The sequence below is a fragment of the Larus michahellis genome, chromosome 5, assembly GCF_964199755.1.
Source record: "Larus michahellis chromosome 5, bLarMic1.1, whole genome shotgun sequence".
NCBI classification, from domain to species: domain Eukaryota; kingdom Metazoa; phylum Chordata; class Aves; order Charadriiformes; family Laridae; genus Larus; species Larus michahellis.
The window spans coordinates 7,041,751-7,055,902 of NC_133900.1; the positions used below are offsets into that span (position 1 = coordinate 7,041,751).

At 43.8% G+C, this 14,152-nt stretch overlaps 1 protein-coding gene and 1 long non-coding RNA gene across 12 annotated transcripts in view; one reads left to right on the forward strand and one right to left on the reverse strand.

Annotated features, from left to right (window-relative positions):
• The window catches only part of PDE5A (phosphodiesterase 5A), a 148,192-nt gene that overhangs the window by 82,506 nt on the left and 51,534 nt on the right, over positions 1–14,152 (forward strand). For 2 of the 9 annotated variants that reach the window (XM_074588466.1, XM_074588467.1), the window contains exon 1: positions 861–4,612. The exons of 3 other annotated variants lie outside the window; for them this stretch is intronic. In XM_074588466.1, the coding sequence (XP_074444567.1) occupies positions 4,509–4,612 (104 nt within the window). In that variant the 5' untranslated portion in view covers positions 861–4,508. Of the gene's footprint in view, positions 1–436; positions 4,613–5,356; positions 5,464–5,599; positions 5,805–14,152 lie in introns of those variants that run through there. 4 more of the 9 variants (XR_012587162.1, XM_074588472.1, XR_012587161.1 and 1 more) reach the window with 3 other exon arrangements.
• The window catches only part of LOC141743688 (uncharacterized), a 104,555-nt gene that overhangs the window by 26,145 nt on the left and 64,258 nt on the right, over positions 1–14,152 (reverse strand). The window lies entirely within an intron of this gene.

A 14,152-nucleotide genomic window follows, 5' to 3' on the forward strand; every position in this document is an offset into this window, starting at 1 on the left:
AGAAAAAGGGAACAGAGAGCAGAGTCGGTCACCACAGGTCGAGAGTATCAGGCCGTTGCTGAGAAGGCGTAGCCAAGGGTGACAGTATTAGCATGAATAACGCCTGCAAGGTACCCAAAATATCCCTTCCGCTTCATTTAGTATTGGTGTGTGTTCAACTGGATTACTCGATCCTCCCGTGGTGAGACACCGCAGGAATGGTAGAGACGAGCTGGGAAATGTCCAAAGTGAAAAAGAATGATCAGAGGGCTGGAAAAGATGATGTTCAAGGAAGGATGGGAAGATGTGGCACTCCTTAGCTTAATGGAGAGAAAGCTGAGAAAGACAGACGGACACTTGGTAACAGTCTTCAAATTTGTCCTGAGACTTCCAATAGAAAGTAGAAAAGGATAAAATCTGAGCATACTGGTCAGCTGACAGATTAAATACTAATACGTTAAACTCAAATTCTAAATTACATTCTACAGGAGATGAAGTTGGACAGTATTTTCCAGACAAATGTCTATGTATTACAAACAACTTCGAGAAGCTGCTGCTTTCCTGAGGTTAACAATAATTTCGCGTGGTGCTTTGATTGACGCAAATGCTCAATCGCATTCAAATCAAAATAGGAGGAAGCTACTATTTTACATGGCTTCCCGTAGGACGTATGCAACGTTATCCCGGAGGAGAAGGCAGGTTATGCAATGAGTGAGCAGCTCCGCATAGCTATGTTTGTTTGGGAAGCATTTCCAGTAATTATTTGGAAGGGACTGAGAGAATTACCTGATAAGACATTCTCATGATTTAGTATTTTCATCGCTGAAGTAACAATTAGATTTTAAATGAATGGGATTTTGGTTGCTACTTCGCTCTCTTTATGCAACTGACATAATGGAAGGGAAATGGAAACTGGCTTTACTAATATCAGGATTCTTCCACTGGGTGTGTGTTTGCGTGTGTGCGTAGAGGAGCTGGCTAATAAAGAAGTGGAATAGTTTCCTCTACCTTATCATATTCTAGCCTCACTGGCAATATAGTACAGCCCTAAACTTGTTTTAGGAGCCAAAATGGACCAACTGTTTTCCAGATTTAAGCGACGGTAGACAGACAGCCAATTCCCACTCCTTAGCAAAGCTAAATGCTGCTCCAGTTCATCTCATGAGTAAGTCAGACAAATAAGTCAACTATGGTGACATTTGAAACCTTATTTTCTTCTCTTTTAAAAGGAAATGATACAGAAATAAATTACTTTCAGATAAGTTTAAATAAATACAGAGTTATTTGAACATAAAATAATACATAAATACTTCTCTGATGACATACTTCCGTATTCTTACTAATTATCGTGAGCTAGCAGCATTTCTAATTCATGTGCCGCGGACATACAAAAAACCCCCCACCTTTCTTATCTCCTCACATGACAGTATTCGCAAAACTTACAAACTGAATACTTCAGCTAAAAAGCTTTTCCATCAATCGGTCCTGCTATAGAAGGGCCTACTGCTGGAAAAGCACCCTGGCTTCCATGCTGAGCTCTCGAGCGTACTGCTTGGCCACAACCAGCTTTTAAACGTGAACAGGTCGTATTTATTTGTATGTCGTTACTGCAAATGCTTTTCAGGTTTATAGCTACTGCACATCAATGCTGTCATCTGAGTTCCGGAGACAAACTGGAAAGCTGGGTGTGAGCTGAGATACATGGAGCTTTTTCAGAGCACTCTGGAAGCCAAAATTATGGAAGACTTTTTCCACTTTTACCATTCACTTCTTTGTTATGCTTGGCCTTCATCCCCTCCTGTCACCTTAAAAATGAAAACAGCATGTTCATTATTATTCATGGAAATTCATCGGATACGGAGAAAGTAGCCCTTTTTTCCCCTAACTGTTCCATTTCTATTTCTTTTGGGAAAGACTGTGCTATTCTTTGCTTGGGTAGCAATCTTTTGAACCGCGGCTTTGCCAGTGAATTCACAGGAAGATAATCATTTGCATTGGCTTTACCGATTCTTACATGTAGGCTCAGTAACGGCGTGAGTGCCAACCCCGAGCAAAGCCGTGCCCGGCCTCCCCCTGCTTTGGTACGCTGTCGGACAGACACTGCCCCAGCCTGGGCACCCCTCCACAGCAGAGGCGGCTTCACCCAAGGGTGCCAGCACCTCGTGGCACGAAGCGCAGGGATGCTGCACGCTCCTCAGCTGGCCTCATGTTTAACATTACGTGTTTACAGCCCTCAGTACAATATCTGTTCTTGACTGGGGCTTACTGGATGTTACTACAGTATAAATGCTTATTTCTATTAGTGCTACTCCTAATTACATGAAATGAGATGCTATGTATTGCAGCTGACATAATTTCATTGACCATTACCTTGTTATTCTCCTATGAGACAGACAGAAAATCCCATCTTACTTTTTAAATACCTGTAATTAAACTATATATTTCTATTAATCCTTTTGTAAACAAACTCTTTCTGCCTCTTTACAGAAAAGATATTTCCATGTGTTTGGTCATTCTTGTTTTTCCTGTCTAGATCACCTCTGATAAGTCTGCACTTGCTTTTTGGGATGGGATGAGCAGTGCTACGATCAATATTCCATACAGGACCATTCAGGGAATGGCCTTTCAGATATTTATGAAGTCTGCATTTTATAATTGTACGTTTTACATTTCTGCTGTACTTCTATGGCATTCTAACATAGCGATATTTTGCGAAAGCTTTGCCTAGCTTAGAAGCTTTTATTGCTATGTCTACTGTAGCCTCAAAACCCTTTTCCTGAAATGAAATGGTTAATTCAGGAATCTGAGAGTTACATGACGGGCGTATGTTCTTTTTTCTAACATACTGCATTTTCCAGGTTTTGACACTGAACATCGGCTTCATTTATTGCCATGTTGTCTGTCGATGCACTTTGCTTGGTAATTCCGTATTTCCCCGCTGAAAGATTTCTCTCTGCCTCGCACAGTGGCTTGACTCTTGCAGCATGTCTTCGCTGGTTTATACTTTATCATCATATTTGCTTTTTGGTCACCGTGCACATTTCTCCCGAGATTCCTTTTATAAGAGAGCAATGTTCATGCACAACTTCCCTTGCTGTGTGTCTCATATTACACACAAACTCTTATAGCCAAAGGACACACATGTCCAAGTGAGTGCTATGCACAGATGTGACACAAAGCCACAGAAAACGTTTCCCCCAAGCTCACGGACAGGCTCTTAAGCCCTTTGCTGTGAAGTTCCTGCTGCCGCCCCTTCCCCGGCTGCAGAGTCCCACCCCCTCTGTAAGTCGAGTCTTTATAAGCACTGCAAGAAAAATGCTAAGGCGTGCAGGGATGTCTGCTCTATGTGAAGCGTGCTGCCTTGCATAGGCTGAAAGGGGTTTAAGAGTAGCAGAAAACATTTTAGATTATATTTCTCAACTGATTACACAGGAACCAGTGATTTAAAGAATCTGTATATGCCTTTCCCCGGAAACATGCTGCTCTTTGTTATTCGTATCTTACCTTCAAAGATACTGCATGCGACGACACGGGAAACCATACATGTGCATCACACTTTGTGCAAGGTCTGTTGTGAATGCCGATGATAAATTATTATAAATGTGCGCGCATGCATATCTCAGAATGGAACTACAATACGTGAAAGTGATGCTCAGCATTAACCAAGATTTCAAGCCTGGCTGTCTAATATCAGAGAAAGTAGGAGCTGTGAGTCTGGAGCATCTTCAAAGCCAGGCTGTGCTTATCAAATGTCTAAAAGAGACCTGAAAGCCTCACTGTAGGCACGAAGGATTGAAAAGCCGGGGCTTTAGTACTCATATTCAGGCTGAGGTCTATCGAAGCTCATATATTGACACCCAGCAGTGAAATACTCCCAAATGACATCCCGTTTACCACTTTTTCGAAGCAGGCTGAAACAGGCCACGCCTTGAAAAGAAAATACCTGTGAAGTGGGGGCAGGAGAGAAAAAATCCCTCTGCCAGACTCCGGGAGAACCATTTACTTTTTCATCGCTTTTCTGTTTTTTTTTTGTTTTGTTTTGTTTTTTTTCTTTCCCCGGCCCCGTGGGGACCTCCTGGGCCAACGGCTCCGGCTCAGCCTCGGCGCAAAGAATCGCCAGCCCCGGCCGGCGGACACAAACGCCTCCTTCTGCCTCCCCGGGCATCGCCGGTGCCGGGGGGCTCCCGCCGGTGCCGGGCGGGGCGGGGCGGGGCGGGGCCGGGGCGCGGCACCCCCCGGGGCGCTGCGGGGCCGGGGCGGAGGTGGAGCCGGCCGCCCGCTGCGGGACGGGTCGGGGATGCGCTGAGGTGCCGCCGGCGCGGCGCTGGGGCCGGACCCCGCCGCCCTCACACCCGGGAGCGGGGCGAAGGCGGGGTGTGTGTGTGTGTGTGTGTGTGTGTGTGTGGGGGGGGAGGGGGAAGCCGGGGCCACCGGCAGCAGGAGGAGGAGTGGGGGGGGGGGGGGAGTCAGCGGCAACGAGAGCGGCGGCGGGAGGAGGCAGAGCGGCGGCGGGAGCGGCGGCGCGGAGCATGGAGCGCAGCTGCCCCCCCCCGCCGGAGCAGGAAGCGGTGGAAGCGTGGCTGGACGATCACGGCGACTTCACCCGCTCTTACTTTGTTAGGAAAGCTACGAGGTAAGACGGGGGCGGCGGCGGACAGAGGCAGATCCTCTCTTCCCAGCGAAAGCTCGCTCTTCCACGTCCCTTCGCTGCCTCCAAAGAAAATAAATATATATATATATATACATATATATATATACAGAAAAAGCGATCCCCTGCCCCCGCCCCGAAAGAGCGCAAACTGAAACCCAGCGCAGCAGCTGCCCCGCAGCGCACACCCTGCTCCGCCGAGCGCCGGGGGCTTTCCCCGGCCCCCCCCCCGCTCTGGCGCTGGCTGCTGGATGGAGCTGCCCCAGCCCAGGGCTTTTACGTCTTCATTTTCCCTTCTCCCGGGTTTAAAACAGACAGAGCCAACTTCTCGCGAGTAGCTAGCAATGTGTTTTTTCCCTGCCCCGCGAACTAGATAGAGATACATCGAAGCCCCAGATAACATCTACTCTCTCCGGGGGGGCGGGTCCCGTCGTTACTTAGGATAATCTCACAACAAAGCGCCGCTCTTGAAGGGCTTAGTCGCCCCGTGGGCTTGTCGCTTTCCGACGTGCCGGCGGCCACCGGCGGGGTTAAGGGGAGCTGAAGCCGCCGGTGGCGGGTGTGAGGCCAGAGCTCCGCCCGAGGAGGGGCCGCGGGGCTCCGGCCGGCGGGACGAGCGCCTCGGGGTGCCCCGGCGGCAGCGGGGGGGAAGGGGGGGTCCGCGGGGAGCGGGGCCGCCCCCCCGGCAGGGGGCAGCCTCCCCGGCCCGGCGGCGCTCGGCTCGGCCCCGCGGGGAGCGGGCTCTTGCGAGGCACCTCATGCGAAGACCTGAAGAGCTCCTCCGGGCTTCGCTGCCCTCCCCGGCTGGACATGCTGCCTTTTGGAGACAAGACGAGGTATTTGCTCACCGTTGTCACACTTCAGGAGCGGGACTTCCAAGTTGAAACCGAGGAAATACGGCTATTTTTAGCAGCGGAGTCAGGTTTCCATGTTGAATATTTTCCGATAAACAAAGCGGCGGGGATGCAGAGCGCAGCCGATCTGCGACTCCCACGGTATATCTTGGTGGAGAGAGCGCTCGGGGTAGCGACTCCCGCGCTCTTGGTCCTCGGACGCTGCTGCTCGGCACCATCTGCTCCCCGCTGCCGCCGCGCTCCTCTGTGCCGAGTCCCCGGGCAGGGATGGATGCCTTCTGACCCGGGCTTTGCTGCTGCTCCTCTCTGCATGGGATGGGGCGGTAAGAAGAGAAATCCCCATTAATAATTGATTCGCTGCAAGCTAGAAAGCTTCAGGGGTCACCTGCTTGCTTGTGACCATCTGTCGTGCGGTCCTCTTTCTTCTGCTGCTTCTTCCTTAGGGTCATTGAACGGAAAAATAATAAAATGCCTTTTTTAAAGTCTTAAATGTTGATTTTTATTTTTTTTAAAGGCTGTGCATAGGTGTAGGACGCAGAGATGGAAGTAGTTAACCTTGATATTCTCCGGAACGCTAGTGCATGGTCTGGAACTGAAGGGTAGCTTGTTTGCCCAGGAAATAGGGTTTTAGCAGCTTTGAGAAGTAGCATTTTATTAGTTCAGCCTGTCACACTTCCTTTGGAAGCTGGAAGTCGTATTGAACAAATAGGAATGTTAATTAAATAGTAACCGCTGTGTCAGATTTGTTTTCCCCATGGAGAGGTTTGGTTAGTCTTTTTTTTTTTTTTTTTTTTTTTTTTTTTTTTTTTTTTAATGCTGAGACACAGTTTTGTGTTTGTGTGGGTCTGACAGAGGCAGCAGTTCACATAATACAATTCAGTCGCGTCTCCGTGACAGCAATGCCTCTGCCTTCAGAGAGGGTTTTGCGGAAAAACTGTTGACTTCGAGCTCTTGCTTGGCAACAATCCTGTGATGTTTTTGAAGTGATGGAAACATTGTGTTTGTCTCAAAACTCTCTTCTCCCCTGTCTTGCATAGAATGGGGTTTTTGTCCTTGCTGTGTACGGACAAAACTATAATGATATAATAAGGAATACCGCTCTTATATGTAAGTTTGCACTTGAAAGGACAAATGATGAGTTATTTGACTGTCTGTCGGTTCAAATTTTTTTTTCACTAAAGTGATATCCTGTCGTCGCGGTAAAGCTGAGCAGTTTAAAAGAACTGATGTACTTTGTAAAAAGGTTGAATGTTCTACGTTGTAGTGCTATTGACAGCTTGAAAAGAGAAAACCCCTAAAATTTAATGCCGTGCTCCTTTTAGTTGAGTCTTTGTCTGACAGCAATACATTGAACAAAGACTATGCTGTTAATGTTTTGTTACTGAGCATTATATTTACTCTGTCAAGTAAAGCAGTGTTCCTTGAACTAGTTTCAACTATGTTCTAATCTTAATTTACTGCTTCTTGTTTCTTGTGTTGCTTCATAATATGCCGAAGTACTCACAGGTCCTAAAAGCGATAGACCAAGAAGTTCGTTAATGTGGTATCTTGCGGAGCAGAGAGGCATATTCTGCTTCACGTGGCGAGGCACAATTCCTAATGGATAGTTTCTGTATCTGTTTCTCAAATATTTATACACAGGAACAGGAAAATATCACCAGCTCAACCAGTTATTACGGAGTAATACAAGCCCTCTCCATTGATAATAATGAGCTTTGAACCAGAACCTAATTTAGCAGTTTTATGATAGGTAGTAAATAATTTATGTTTTTTTTTCTCTGCAATTAATTAATTCCCCTAGTGTTTTATACAGTAGTTCATCTGGTAATTCCCACAAGAAATGTTTTAATTAGCTGTCTAAATAATACTTACAGATGCTTTGTGTGGTCTTATGCCTGCAGATTTGTTTTGTTGTGTTTTTTACATTTTGTGAGTCGCATCATCTCCTTTAGAGAGATGACGAATAGTTGCCTCTTGTTCCATTTTGCGTAGATCAGTTTGATACTACTATCTGCTCTCACGGTTTAAATAAAAATTATATTTTCTGGCAAGGTGGCACTTTAAAAGAAAATGTCTTTTTATCCACAATTAGTTTGTATTAACTACTGTTCATAACGAGATAACTGTTAAGAGTCGCTAAGCTCCCCAGTCCATATTCTGGATTCTGGGGGAGAAGGGCCGTGGGTCGTCTGCCTTAACAAATTTGCACCTGCTTTCCTCCTCTCCCCGAAAACGCGTATACAAACGGCTTACACCTTGTATTTTGATCCTGCAATGCCTCGAGGCTGATAGCGTTTCCAGGCAGGCCGCATTACTGCCTTCCTCAAGTCTTTGATGGCTCGCCAGACTGGCACTCTGCGATAAAGCGAGGTCTGTCGACTTCCACCTGTGCAGCGCAAGGTCGCAATCCTACCAGCACGTAATGCAGGTGACTGGCTATAAATTGCTCTCTCCTTCGAGTATGTGAATAAACTGTGATCCCCGGAGGAGGAAGCTACAGAACCAGTTATTTTTTACCTTATTTTGTACCAGGGAGAAAAGCGGTATGCAGAGGTAATATGAGTAGCTATTACCCACCAAGCGTTGTTGCAGTACGATCAAAGTGCAGAACAGCAAAGGGGAAGTGTGTCACCAGCACGCCCGGTGACGACAATTTGGTTCACTTAGTGATGCGGCGTGACGGCTGTCGAACCTTCTGGCTGGAGAGTTTGTTACTGCACACTTACGGGTCCAAGAGTTTCTAAATGCCTAGCTCCTACTAAATTTAAGCTATTTATTTTATTCCTTTTTTTTTTCAGCTCTTCTTGTTATTTTTCCCTTTTCAAAGTTTTCGAGCTGCCTATCATGTTCTGGCTTCCCAGAACGCAGAAAGGTTTTGAAGTAAAATTATTCTTCTTTTAGATTGTGTCTTATGTTTACCCACAGCGGTGTTAAAGGCTCTTTGTAGCTGCTGCTACAAAGACAATTGTTGTCACCAGATGTTACAAGGGCATAATACGCAGCCTTTTTTGTCAAAAAACTGTACCGTGTTTACGGCTGAATTCGTTGCCCTTTTTGTCTTCCTGAAGTTTTATCTTTTTATGTTCCTTTAAAAAAAAAATAAAAATAAATCCATGCATCGTCATGTTCAAACATCATACTTATTTTAACCCCCTACGGAATACTGATGTATTTCAAACTTCCTGTTTGTCCCTGCTCTTAAAAATACGGGAGTGATTCTCTCTCAGTGCTCTCTGCGATCAGCAACAAGAGACTGCCAAAAGAGCCAACGTAAAAATTCTCCTCTCAGTCAGAGGCAACTGCATTGTTCCAGGCAGTTTTTATCCGCTTTCCTAAATGTATGGCATAATAAATGCAAATTACTAGCCCAAGTCTTGTATGCCTTTCGCTGGGAATAAGATTATTTTGTTATAAATACATCTTGGCTTATTAGCAGGGTTGGGAAATATTTACAAATGAATTAAGGTGGGGTTGTATTTGGAAAAATAAATGAACTTAACAGCGTGGTACTTCATAGCGCTTCACTGAGGATTCCAGAAGTGGCACTTACTGGGAAACTGTACTTTGCTGGAATTCGGAGATTGCACAACTTGAGTATATCGATTACATTTATTGCTTTGAAAAACCTCAAGTCCAGTTGTTTGGGTTTTTTTTCTCCTTGATGGCTGGTGGACAATCGGTTCGTAATGTGCTGCCTGCACTACTAAATTACTTAGGACATTTGCCTTCTCCTCTGTGTCTAGAGGGCTTTTAAAAATGTCTTTCATTTTGAGCCGGCTATTTGGCGTTTAATCTCATAAATATTATACGTCATATGCATTATGTCATCGTTTTGTTTGGTAATACACGTGTGCTTAAGTTTTTCCAATTGAAAGGAAATTAATTTTTGGAACAAGCGTATGAAAATTCAGATTTTCAAAGACAGAGCTAGTGAAGATTCTCTGCACTGAAACGTGCTTTGGCCTGTGGTTTTTTTCTTTAAAAGATATTACTGACATACAGGAAAACAATAATCCTAAAAATATACAGGTTATGAGCCATACTCATCCCTAACACGACCTCGCAAAGTAGGCAGTGGGTTTTAAACTTCTGCGATTGAAGGACCCCAAGAGTTTTCCAGCGGAGGCAGGGCATCCCAGGCAAGTTGTTCGATTATGCCGCCAGGGGACTGGCTGTTCGGGGTTCCCCAGTACGAAGCATTTACAAGAGGACTGCAGCCCCACCGATTCTTCGGACTATGGCTGGAAAACCACAGGAAGTAGTGGTGTTAAGACAAGGATCAGAATATTTTCTCCCACTTACTTGGTTTTATTAGGTGTTTACAGAGCTTTTCTGAAAATGAAGTACAGCAAAAAAAAATGGATTTCTATGAAATCTTGGAAAGTTTTGTTGTTGGTCTAACGGTTTCTGTAGTTGTCCCACTTATAAATAACGTATCCATATCCTTATGCCTTTTTTGATAACTGCAAAGTATTAAGACCATCCCGAAATATTTTAAGCTCCCAATTTGAGAAGCACTCAGGAAGGTAAGGAATGTCACCCACGCTCCTGAAGTTGTAAATGTGATTAAGTATTTCTGGCATTTATTCTTGGAAATAAAGCTAGGTGTGTGCCAGAGTATTTTGGAAACAATATCTAAACCAGCAATGACTGTAGACTGAAGAAACTGTCATTTGAGAAACGATAAGAAATCACTTACTAGAAATTTACAGCTTTAATTGCCAAAAAGCTATAACCTGAAGTCCTACGCAGGATCGTTGGTGGGAAGATAAACTAGTCAGCAGATAGCACTGAGCAGCTACAAGGAGAATGTGCCTTCACCACGTACCATTTGCCCTCGGTCACAAAGAAACAAACGGGCAGGCGTAATACATTAATTAAAATACAACTGGTAAACCTAAGCGGACAGGGAGAAAATAAGATGGGGTGAAGTACTTTAACAGTCAACATCTATTTTTGCCTTCTTTTGTTTCAGGGTAACTTTATTACCATATTACAGTACTTCTGATAACGCCAATAGGCATTTGAAATCTCATTTCCATTTTTTTTTGCTCTTACTTGGAAGACTTTAGAGAAGAGGGTCCAATTTCTGGCAACTGGGAAGAAAAGCGGAGCTGAGGCATCCGTTGCCTCTGTGGGAGACAAGGAAGTTAGACACCTTTCAGTTCTAAACTGTAGAAGTTTGTGCAAGTTTTGTGTTGGGCATCTGTGGAAGAATCATCAAATGAGGCAGAAATTCATGTCTTCCTACCAGATTAGGAGAAAGACTACGCATCTAAAATAAATATACCGGTCAGTCTGATTTTGAAGCTGACGTGAGACTTCCATAGCGTGCAGACATTGCGCTAGCTCTCTGCACAAGGATAAAACTCATGACACGTCACCTCCCGAGTCTTTAGATCAAAGAACGTACATCATAGCCTATGTTCATGCTTAGTTGAATGGTAGGTTAAAGGTGAGTTGCGTGGGAATATACGACCCAGACGAAGAGTTACAACCAGTGGAATTGTAGCCAAAACATTCTTGACCTGAACTAACGCTACCACCTGTTTTAATTTTCATCATTGAAGAGGAAGCATTTTGCTTTTTTCATGAATAAATGTAATTAATACAATGACAGAATACAAGTCTCTCTCTTCGCTACTGGCAAAGAAACATACATAAATTTACATGGTGTGCTTTCTCATTTATATGATTTACTTGAAGAAAATTAAAAAAAAGGCATCAAATACAAAAGGAACTATTTACAAAGTGCCAGAAGAGATGCCCTACTCAAATGGCCCTTGTGAATAACTCAATGGTTGTGATTTCACATTAGGTCTGGCACTGAAAATACAGCCACAAAATATATTTGCTTAGTAAAAGATATATATTTTTCCCATTTATTTGTGCATTATGGTGAACTCAGCCCAGCACAGAGAGCCATCCCAAAGCCTCTGCAACACTCAAGTCCTACTTAATCGCTATTTTAGGAATTCAAGTGGAACTGAAGTGCTACCTATGACTTATGTGAGGTCTCCAGGCAGGTGCGAACTTAACTTTTAATCCATCTTTCACTAAAGTCACTGTCATCGTCCTATTTCTTTCCACAACAAAATCATGAGGTACACGATTATTTTTAATCTTTTTCATCTTGGAATAAGAAGTGAACGTTTAGAGGAGAAATAAAGGTCATGGTTTAGAATTTGACCTTCAGTCCTTGAGGATTTATTCTGTCTGTCTTCATACTGTGAATAGAAAGTGCCTTCTAGGGAGGAAAGCTTTCTCGTGAAAAATTAAGCTTGCAGTTTGGTTGCTAAAGAAATAGCCAAGACTAGCCTGGTAGTGTTAGCCCGCTGTTTTGAGTAGAATCATAGAACGGTTTGGGCTGGAAGGGACCTTAAAGATCATCTAGTCCCAACCCCCCTGCCCTGGGCAGGGACACTTTTGCTTCAAATAATGAAGCAACCTCTGCCTCCCATTTTAAAAAATAATGCGACAAAAAATAATTAGACAAGATTTAAATTATTTCATAGTTCTGAAAAGTTGTTACTTCACTCTTTCATGAGCATGGTTTGAATTAAGAATTAGAGTTCTTAATTTAGATCTATATTCAAACAGAAGTCAGTCGGGCCACTTAACGTGTTTAACGTTAAATGTATGCTTGTATATTTGCCTGTGTCGTGCCAAAAAACTGGCACCAACTTTAAGTCATGCTTTGTCTTCAAAAACTGTTTGCCTACCGCTGTTCGAAATAGCAGCTGTTGTAACTATAATTGGAAAGTGTTTCAGGAAAAACTATAGTCTTTGTCAATCTCTTTTTTTAGTTACTTTGAAAACATTTCTTTTACAGCCAGTTTACTGTTTCCATCTAATGAGGCCTTATACAGTTTATTTAAACCTTTCCATGGCCAGAAAGGAGACAAAACCACTTAGAACGTGATTGTGAAACAGGAAGTACGGGAAAGAAAATGGGCAGGCAAGTGTAATATCCAAGCGACTTTGACTTTCAAACTCCTTTGTTAAAACTGAATAGTTTTCGAGTTGTTGCTCATGCTTTAAATGATTCCTATGTCTAAATTATGTCAAGATGCGTGAGAGAAATTTGAAGACATCTAGTGGTTATTTTAAGGAAAGCAATTGAGAAAACGGTTACAAAGCTTGGCTTGAAATATTGTTGACTTCAACCGTAGCAGGATTAGGCCACAGGAGTTCAGCTACTTGAAAGCTGGCATTCTCTAATAGGCACGTTTGGATTGAATCCCTCTCCTCACGTGTCTTATCAGTAACCGCTGGTTTGAATGAAAAATGAGCAGAACAGTCCACGCAACTACTGAAACATTACACACTGTCTATATGAAAGATTTATAAGCAACAGAGGAAATGGGGAATTATTTGTTGTTTCAGTGGAAGCTACTCATCAGTCAGTGCTGTTATGGTACAGTCATAATTATGCATTGTTTGTGCAGGATAATTAAGATGCAGTAGACTATCATTGTTGCGTCTCAGTATTACTTTTGTGCTCTGTTTTGGCACATTTTGTCCAAAGATACCAAGTACTTGCTGAATGGTCACATTGGTATGATCTTACATATGTCGCATGGTTACATGTGTGAGCAAGACAATTAGAGTTCGGCTGTTACTCCTTAAACGTCTTCAGCGGGTTTGGGGTTTTTTTGAGAAGTGTGCTGTGTATTTTGAAGGTAATCACAATGAAGCAAAGCTGAGCACAATAAATTATTTACTATCCCCAGCGTACGAGTAGAATAGTAATTAGTGTTAGGTCAGCATGGTTTGATACGTACAGCACAGGACATAAAGCAAGTTTCTCTTCAGGTCTTAGACCTGAGGTTGTCTTCAGGTCTGCTCGCGCCCTTCCGCAGGACCTGGCTCAAGCCACGTTGCTTCCTTGTGCCTGTGTTTCCTCACCCAGTGATTTGCTATTTTTGTTGCCTATTCCTATTGAAAACTTCTTGCTTTAGGGACAGGTCTACGTTCTGTACGGTGTTTAACAAATCAGGGCCAAAGAGTCTCAATTCCTCTGAAGTTCCTGAGTTCTTGTGTAATGCAGATAACGCGTACTTGTATACAAGTGATTATAGAGGGGAGGATCACGCAATCGTTTCTTTCTTTTCTTCAAATGTTTTACCTGCCATTGTATTTTCATCCCCTTCTCATCCCTGTCTCTGCAAAATTCCTCTCCAATTTTGTTATCTGCCGATGAGGTTACCAGCCAAATTCAGCAGTCGCTATTGTCGTGCTCCTTTGAAATTGTCTTTTATAGAGAAAAGACTGGATTTGGCTAATAGAAGTGAGTGAAAAACGGTTACTTCACATTCGACTATTCCTGTTTACGAACTCTGGGATAAATGACAGCTTTCTCGAGCGGAGGCTCATGTACCGCGGTGAGGGATCATAGTGCAGTAAAGGATGTGTGCGGCTCACGAGGAAGGGATGCTGACGTGTGTAACTCCTCAGCATGCAGCGACTGCTCTGCTGGGATGGAGACACTGCATTGGGTTTAGCTATCTGCGAAGATCACTATGGGTCAGTGTCTGCTCCTGTTTAATACAGCCCTGCAACTTCTAAGCTTACTTCTACATTAAGGGTCTTGTCCTTACAATCAGCTCTCGACAATGCCGATGCTTACTATTCACATGAAGAGTCACAGGCATTTGTTTCTTCCTGTAGT